At 42.1% G+C, this 9,571-nt stretch overlaps 1 protein-coding gene across 1 annotated transcript; it reads left to right on the forward strand.

The window, feature by feature from the left end:
• The first annotated feature begins 6,617 nt into the window (after window positions 1–6,617).
• On the forward strand, window positions 6,618–7,364 carry LOC145075771 (uncharacterized). Its single transcript, XM_079021892.1, has one exon. The coding sequence runs from the start codon at window positions 6,618–6,620 to the stop codon at window positions 7,362–7,364; it is 747 nt and encodes a 248-aa protein (XP_078878018.1).
• The last annotated feature ends 2,207 nt before the right edge of the window (window positions 7,365–9,571 follow it).

Genomic DNA, 9,571 nt, shown 5'->3' on the forward strand with positions numbered 1-9,571 from the left:
ATGGGAAATGTGGCAGGGAAGCCACATGCTTCAAATGTGGAAAGCTAGGACATTATGCCAATGAATGCACCCTCACCAAGAAATTTTGCTATGGTTGCGGTGAGGAGGGGCACATCTCGAGGGATTTTCCGAAGAAGAAGGAGGCAGCAAAACCCAACATTCCGCCAAAGTCGAAGGCGAGAGCATTCCAGATGACACTGGAAGCTGCCAAAGAAGAAGCTGATGTCGCTTCAGGTACCTTTCTCGTAAACAAATTGTCTGCCCAAATTTTATTTGATTCTGGAGCCAACTACTCCTTCATTTCGCATGAATTTGGTAGAAAACTAGCTTTGCCAGTCGATAGACTAGATAATGCTTTACTAGTCAAAGTTACTAGTGGCAAGTTTGTACCTGTTAGCCATCGTATGAAAAACATCTTAATTGACTTGAATGGGAATAAGTTCCAAGAGGAATTATTGCCTATAGAACTTAATGGTTTCGACATCGTGTTGGGAATGATTGGCTTAGCGCCAACGACGTCGAGATATTGTGCATAAAGAAGATAGTCAAAGTAAACCCGCCAGGGAAAGAGTCATTTATGGTGTATGGGGACAAACGCAGAGTAAATTATGGAATCATTTCTCTAATGAAAGCCAGAAAATGTTTGGCCAAAGGATGTACATCATATTTTGCATTTGTGATCGATGCTAAGAAGGAGAAAAAGGAGATGCAGAGCATTTTTATCGTCTGTGATTATCCGGAAGTATTTCCCGAAGATCTTCCCGAATTACCGCCTGATAGACAAGTGGAGTTCAGAATAGACTTGTTACCCGGGACGACGCCAATAGCAAAAGCACCTTACCGACTAGCACCGGCGGAGATGAAGAAGCTGATGATGCAACTTCAGGAGTTATTGGACAAAGGTTTCATAAGACGTAGTTCATCACCCAGGGGAGCGCCGGTGTTATTTATGAAGAAGAAAGATGGAAGTATGAGAATATGCATCGATTACAGAGAGCTGAACAAGGCAACAATAAAGAATAAATATCAGTTGTTGAGGATTGATGATATGTTCGATCAACTACTAGGTTCAAGTTATTTTTCAAAGATCGACCTAAGGTCAGGATATCATCAGCTAAAGGTGAAAGAGCAGGATATCGAGAAGAGTTCATTCAGAACGCAATATGGACACTATAAGTTCTTGGTTATGTCGTTTGGACTAACCAATGCTCCAACAACATTCATAGATTTAATGAACAGAGTTTTAACCCGTTCCTTGATAAATATGTGATAGTGTTTATATATCACATTCTGATTTACTCGAAAAGCCAAGAGGAGCATGGCAGACACTTGCGAGAAGTGTTGGAAGTGTTGAAGAAGGAGAAGCTATATGCAAAGTTCTCCAAATGTGATTTTTGGATTCGAGAAGACCAATTCTTGGGTCACGTAGTCAACCAAGAAGGGATAATGGTTGATCCAGCAAAGATTGAAGCTGTAATGAAGTGGGAACAACCGAAAAGTCCCACGGAGATCCAAAGCTTTTTAGGATTAGCCGGATATTACCGAAGGTTTATCCAAGGCTTTTCTTCGATCGCTAGTCCATTGACAGCTTTGACCCACAAAGGAGCTACTTATTCTTGGAATGATAAGCATAAAGAAGCATTCGAGAAGCTAAAGATGAAGCTATGTGAGGCACCGATTCTTTCTCTACCCAGTGGAGTTGAAGACTTCGCTGTTTATAGCGATGCGTCTGGGGTTGGATTGGGTTGTGTTTTGACCCAAAGAGATAAGGTGATCGCGTATGCATCTCGACAACTAAAAGAGCATGAAAGGAACTACCCCACTCATGATTTGGAGTTGGCAGCGGTAGTTTTCGCTCTAAAGATATGGAGGCATTACCTCTATGGCACGAAGTGCAAACTTTTCACTGATCATAAGAGTCTCCAATATCTCTTTAGTCAGAAGGAATTGAATATGAGGCAACGACGCTGGCTAGAGTTACTTAAGGACTACGACTGCGAGACACTTTACCACCCCGGTAAAGCTAACGTTGTTGCTGATGCTCTCAGTCGGAAAGTCAATCATGAAAGAAAAAGGCCAAGATCGTTGAGAATAGAAGTTGTCTCGACAATTGTGGAGATTATAAATAAAGCTCAAGAGGAAGCTTCTGTGAAGAATCATCGAAAAGAAGAACATTTGGGCAAAACTTTGGTGTTCGGTATAAACAGTCATGGACTGAAGGTGTTCCAAGATCGGATTTGGATACCTAAGACAGGAGGAGTCAGAGATCTTCTGATGGAAGAATCTCATAAGACCATGTACTCGATTCATCCCGGTAGCACTACAATGTATAGGGACCTGAAACCCTACTACCGGTGGCCGATGATGAAGCTTGATGTTGCAAAGTATGTGGCCAAGTGTGTGACTTGTGCTAGGGTAAAGACACAACATCAGAAACCGTACGGGAGTTTAAAACCATTGCATGTGCCTATGGGTAAGTGGGAAGACATTGCTATGGATTTTGTCACTAAACTGCCCAGAACAAAAAGTGGTCACGACATGATTTGGGTGGTCATTGATCGATTCACTAAGAGTGCGCATTTCATAGCAGCCAAGGAGAAATGGTCTATTGAAAAGCTTGTGAATTCTTACGTGAAGGAAATTGTGAGGCTTCACGGTGTTCCATTAACGACTGTGTCAGATCGTGATAGCCGTTTCACCTCAAGATTTTGGAAAAGTCTACAAGAGGAATTGGGTACCAAGTTGTGTTTGAGTACAGCTTACCATCCACAGACTGATGGTCAGAGCGAACGAACGATACAAACACTTGAAGATATGCTAAGAGCATGTACCCTGGAATTCCAAGGTAATTGGGATGAACATTTACCTTTGGTAGAATTTTCCTACAAAAGAGTACGGACACTTTTGTAGAATTTTCCTAGAATTTTCCACTCGAGCATTAAGATGACACCTTATCAAGCTCTGTACGGACAAAAGTGTTGTACACCGTCTTGTTGGCTTGAGGTTGGGGAAAAGAAGTTTATGGTACCAGAGATAGTCCATCAAACTGCTGAAAAGTTGAAAATAATTAGGGAGAGAATGTTAGCAGCTCAGGATCGTCAAAAGAGTTATGCTGACAAAAAGCGAAGACCGATGACTTTTGAAGTTGGAGATTCGGTTTTGCTTAAAGTTTCTCTGTGGAAGGGACTTATAAGATTTGGTAAAAGGGGAAAATTAAGTCCAGGGTTTGTTGGACCGTTTAAAGTTCTTCAGAGGATTGGGAACCAAGCTTACAGGCTCGAACTACCAGACGAACTGAATGGAATTCATAACACTTTCCATGTGTGTTCTTTGAGGAAGTTCACGGGCGAAGTTCCCGACATGATTCCAATTTCTGAATTGAGAATTGATGAAAACAAAAGGTTGATTGAAGAACCAGAGGCAATCGTTGACCGAAAGACTAAGAAGTTACGACGCAAGATGGTCGAGTTATTGGCTGTCTGATGGAAACATGCGAATGGGCCAAATCTCACCTGGGAGACGGAGAGTGACATGATGAGTCGCTATCCGCATTTGTTTTTAGATGTGTGATTCCGGGGACAAAATCATCCTAAGGTGGGGAGAATTGTAACGCCTGTGTTTCTGGGCTTGCTGTTTTCAGCAATGTAATAGTCTAGGTTAACCTTTGTAACCCATTTGAAATAATAAGAATGTATTATTTGCGAATTATGTGTTTTATACTTATCTGTTTAATTATGTGATTTGATTAAATCAAGAATAAAAATAAGCGTAAAAAAGTGAAATGTTATATAAACCCGATATCGATGCACGAAGATGTAGTGGTTGAGACGAGGTTTTTGAAAATATAAAGAATGCTGAAATCCGAGTTATAACGAAGAAATTATAACCTGTCGAAGTTTCGCGACAAAACCGGTGTGGCACAGGGCGACGTAAATAGTGAATTTTCGAAGGAATGATACTTAGCCTTAGTGATCAACATGAAAGACGTAGATAATGTTGAACCGAGAGCATGCATAAAAAGAACGCCTAAATCTGACTTAGTATGAGGAAGTTATGATTTTTCGAAGTTTCAGCTTAGTAGTAGACGGCCCAAAAGTTCGAAATGAGATCGAGCGAGTTTTAGCCGAAACTTTCTAAACGAGAATTGAAGATCTCGTCGATGGTAGTGCAACGACAGAAAGAGGGACGAAAACGGACGTCAGACGAAGAAGTTATGAATTTCTAACGAAGTTTTTCTGTCTCAGCCAACTAAAAATAAATAATAAAAATAAAGTCAAAATTAGCCAACGGAGTCTAAATGAAAGTTGTAGAGTATGGTCTGAACTACACGTGGATATAAAGAACGTCGAAAACGAAGGTTGTATGCGAAAGTTACGCAATTTAGAAGTTTGACGAGTCAAATTACGCCGAGCGTAATTTGAGTACGCCCAGCGTACTCGGATGAGTGCAAGTTGCCTGACCAATACTCGAGTGCCACTAAGTGATGCATGCAGTGACATTGAGAACGCTCGGTGTAAGGCTTGGTACGCCCAGCGTACTTGGAGTTACGCCCAGCGTAATCCTAGACCCATCACCCTATAAATAGAAACCGAGATCAGCCATTTTCCTTGCCATTTTTCTTTCTTTCTCTCTAGTTTTCGCCTTGGTTTGCATTTCAATTATATCTCGTAGCCCCGGTATCATTCCCGAGTCCCAAAGCAAGTTCCGAAGTCCCGAAGATCCCGAGAAGTAAGATTCCCGAGTCGAAACTCTACCCACAAGGAGCCCGGTTTTTGTGAAGATCTTCCAGATCTATCGAAGAATACTACTTCTACAAACCATAGTGTTGTCTGATCATCTTCTGATCAAGTGAGTGTGTAGTTACTTTCTTCTAACACATAATTACACAGTATTTTATATAAAATATGTGTTATGTGTATATTTGTTGTTATATGTGTGAACATATACTCACATTCTTCTATCTCATAGATATGACTTGTTTACTATGAAATACGTGTTATGTGTATGTGTCTCATCTGTTGTTTAGAATATGTATTGAATGAGAATGCTATACAAGTTTTAAAATATGTATAAAATTATGTGTGTGTGTGTATATATATATATATATATATATATATATATATATATATATATATATCTACTAATATGTTGGGTAGAACATGGGTAGATAGTTGATGTTTGATAAATAGATGATAGGCCACGATGTTGCTATTGTTGATCTAGTTATTCAGCGGAGTATGGATAACGACCACGGACTCTTTCTAGACAGTCCAGTGGAACGCTAGCAGGTTCATAACCTGTAGGTGTTGTGAATGATGTGTTCACCGGTGTACTCTATCCCCCCTGGTTGCCTTTAGGACATTTATTGGTGAGGAAACCCCTTGCAGAAATGCCCATCCCGATGAAAATCCTAGATTAGGTTCCTTATAATAGATGTTATTTTAAGGACGTAAAGTGAGGATAACGGGAATGGGTAATCGGGTTATTGTTGATTGTAAAAGTAAATATAATTATTTATTACAGGTTGAAAACCATATATGCTCACCAGGCTCCCAAGCCTGGCCCACTCAGTTTATTTGTATTACAGGAAGTGGTGTGAGGGCATAACATGGATGAATGATCAAGTTGTTTTGTTTACAAGTCTGTATATGTATATATTTATTGAAAAACTTGTAGTGTTATCGTTTATGCTTTATGGTCTGTATCGGAACATGACATCCCGATTTTTGATTATGAAATGAAATTATATTTCTTTATGAAATGTTTTGATAAAAATCTATTTTATCATGTTTTGTTTTTGGGATCAAATTCCGCATCTCTTTTGAAATCAAAAGGATTTACTCTGAAAATGTTTAAAAAGCATAAATGAAACCGGACTTTTCTGGCCGAGATTTTGGGGATGTCACACCTAAAGACTGCTATCCTCTCCCGGAAATTGACCAGAAAGTGGAGTCATTGCAAGGATTTAAGCTAAAGTGATTTTTAGATGCATATAAAGGGTACCATCAAATATTGATGAGCAAAGAAGACGAGGAAAAACGGCTTTTTACACGGATCACGGCACTTTCTGTTATACCAAGATGCCTTTCGGTCTAAAGAATGCAGGGGCTACGTATCAGCGCTTGGTGGACTCAATCTTCGCCTAACAAATTAGGAGAAACATTGAAGTGTACGTGGACGACATGGTGATCAAGAGTTCACACGAAGACAAAACGTTGCAAGACATCGAGGAGACCTTTCAAACCCTAAAGAGGGTTAAGATGAAACTAAACGCAGCCAAATACACGTTTGGGGTGGAAGAAGGGCAGTTCTTGGGGTATTATGTCACCAGGCAGGGTATCCAGCCCAGCCCAACCAAGGTGGACGAGTTCATCGAAACACCAGCCCCAGACACCCTCAGAGACGCGCAAGGCCTAAATAGGAAGCTTACAACTCTGAGCAGGTTCATCTCGAAATCAGCTGACAAGGCCATGCCATTATTCCACACGCTGAAAGGTTGCATCGAGAAGAGAAACTTTCAGTGGACAAACGAAGTAGAAGCAGCACTCTAGAAAATCAAGGAGGCACTACACAAGTTACCCACGCTGTCCAGTCCTGTCTCAGGAGAGACGTTGCAAATGTATCTTTCGACCACAAACGTAGCGATATCCTCACTATTGACTGTAGAAAGGGAAGGAGAACAGAGGCCGGTGTACTTTATAAGCAGGGCACTACAAGGGCCAGAACTCAACTACCCTACCCTGGAAAAGTTAGTCCTGGCACTCATCTACACGGCGCAGCGACTGAGGCGATATTTTCAAGCACATCAGATCGAGGTACTAACAAACTGCCCCATCAAACAAATACTGCTTAAACCGGAGACGTCAGGCCGGTTGGCGAAATGGGCAATTGAGTTGGGGGAACATGACATAAGTTACCGCCCAAGGACAAGTATCAAGGGACAGGCGTTGGTCGATTTCTTGCTAGAAATTCCAGACGAAGGGGGCTCGGTTAAGGAAAAATTGTGGGTAGTTGAAGGAGACCCGCCCGATAATAATTCGTGGACACTATACACGGACGGAGCATCCAGCGGGGAAGGCTCAGGGGCGGGGCTAATACTGACCAGCCCAGAAGGGGAGGAAGTGACTTACACCCTCCGTTTTGATTTTCATACGTCAAACAATGAAGCGGAGTATGAAGCTTTGCTTACGGGATTGCGCCTGGCCAAGCAAATGGGTGCAAAGGCTGTAATGGCCTTGACCGACTCAAGGCTAGCGGCGAACCAAGTCAATGGAAGTTTCGAGGTAAGAGACCAGAGAATGGGAAGGTACGTAAAGATGGTAAAACAACTGGTCGGATTGTTCAGGCAGTTCACAATCAAGTAGATACCTAGAAGTGAAAATAAGAGGGGAGATTCCTTAAGCAAATTGGCATCTACGTGCTTCGATCATCTATCGAAGAATGTCTTCGTAGAGGTACTCCGAGAAAGTAGTATAGATGAGCAGCAGGTAAATGCCCTAACGACCACCGGGCCCACGTGGATGACACCATTCAGGGAATACTTACAAAGGGGGTTGTTATCGGACGATCACGATGGGGCCAGGAAGATACGTATAAAAGCAACCTCATACGCATTGATAAATGGAGAATTATACAGGAAAGGGTTCACAGTGCCATGGCTGAAGTGTGTAGACCAATCCAAAGGGAGAGAGATGCTACAGGAAGCACACGCAAGTCAGGTGGGCGCGCACGAAGGAGCACGGGCCTTAACAGGAAAAGTATTGTGAATGGGTGTCTACTGGCCCACAGTACAGCAAGATGCGCTAGAGGTGGCCAGGAAGTGTGGGGAATGTCAGTCTTACGCCCCAGTCCAAGCAAACCCCCCGGTACCATTGCAAAATATATCTAGCCCATGGTCATTTTACCAATGGGGCATAGACATAGTGGGCCCGTTCCCTGAAGCACCATGGAGGCTGAAATACATGATGGTGGCTGTTGATTATTTCACAAAATGGATCGAAGCAGAGCCGTTAGCGTGCATATCAGGGAGACACATGATAAAGTTTGTATGGAAGAATATTATGACAAGGTTTGGGACTCCTAAAGTACTCATCAGCGACAACGGCCTACAGTTTGCTGAGAACCTGTTTAGGGAGTGGTGCGCCGCCAAGGGGATAGATCAACGGTTCACATCAGTAGCACACTCATAAGCGAACCGACAGACGGAGGTGTCCAATCGAACTATTGTGAATGGGATCAAGAAAAGACTGGCCAGGGCAAAAAGGAACTGGGCGGAGGAGATACCGACCGTGCTATGGTCATACAGGACCACACCGCGAACGAGCACGCAAGAGACCCCGTTCAGCTTGACATAACGGAGGCTATGCTCCCTATGGAGATAACGGTAGGCACACTAAGGGTGGCTGGCACGGATGAAGAAAGCAACACACAAGACCTGAGGATAAACTTGGACATCCTAGAAGAAAAGCACGAAAAATCATAAATGCGCCAAGCTGCATACAAGCATGCAACAAAAAGGTATTATAACCAAAGGGTAAAATAGAAAGCATTCAGAGTAGGAGAGTATGTTCTAAGGAAGAACGAAGCAATCCGAGCCTAACCCCAAGGCAAGTTGGGTCCAACATGGGAAGGCCCTTACAAAGTCACAGAAGCGAATCAGAATAGTGCATATGTTTTGGAAACAATGGAAGGAAGGCAGATTCCAAGAACATGGAACGCCAGAAACTTGAAGAAGTATTTATTTTGAAAATAAGTCCATGCTTAGTGACATGAGTCTCATACTTAATGTATTTAAAGTCCGTGGTCAATGTAATTGGATGATCCAAATGCTAATCTTTAATACTTAGTGTATTAATTCTTAACGATTGAAAGTTTGCATGTAAAGCTCGATCGTTGGGTGCTAAGAGCACCCAGTACCGATACTTAGTGTGTCGACAATAACATAGGTGAAGCAAAACGCCTAGCGCATTAGAGCGTCGTATATTTTTCAAAAAAAAAAAGAGAGAGCAAAAACAAAATAACAAACAAAGCAAACAACAAACAAGTAATTCTTAGAGCACATAGTTACATACTTAAGATAGTAAATATTGTTTCAAAGTTCATGCATATTACAAACCAAAGGCATCATAGGGCCACCAAAAGGAATATGAAAGACAGAAACCAAAAACAGGCAAAGAAATTTTTCACGCCCCAAGAGGGGTAGCGCACGATGCCGGAGCATCATCAACAACATCGTTCCCATCACCTGCAACTTCACTTCCCACAACAGCCACCTCATTTTTGTTACCATCACTAGGGATGTCAAAAAGTCCCATGGGACTCCGTTCTCGTGGGGGCCCAGTCCCGTTTGGGGAAAAAATTTTAAAAAAATCGGGGGCGGGGGCAAGGTTAACCCCCGTTTTAATTTCAGGGGCGGGGGCGGGGGCAGGGATAGACAATCCCGTCCCGAAACCCCCATGGGGACCCCGTTAATAAATTACACATGTATTTACATATATTAAATATATAAATATAATAAACTATAACATGATTTTGAGCTTTCAAAATTCATCAAAAAACATGTTTTTAAATT

The sequence above is a fragment of the Lactuca serriola genome, chromosome 9 (assembly GCF_051521515.1).
Source record: "Lactuca serriola cultivar US96UC23 chromosome 9, Lser_US96UC23_V15, whole genome shotgun sequence".
Lineage (NCBI taxonomy): Eukaryota > Viridiplantae > Streptophyta > Magnoliopsida > Asterales > Asteraceae > Lactuca > Lactuca serriola.

Coding starts and splice junctions, on each gene's coding strand:
- LOC145075771 (XM_079021892.1), top strand. CDS start 6,618: ATGTATCTTTCGACCACAAACGTAGCGATATCCTCACTATTGACTGTA.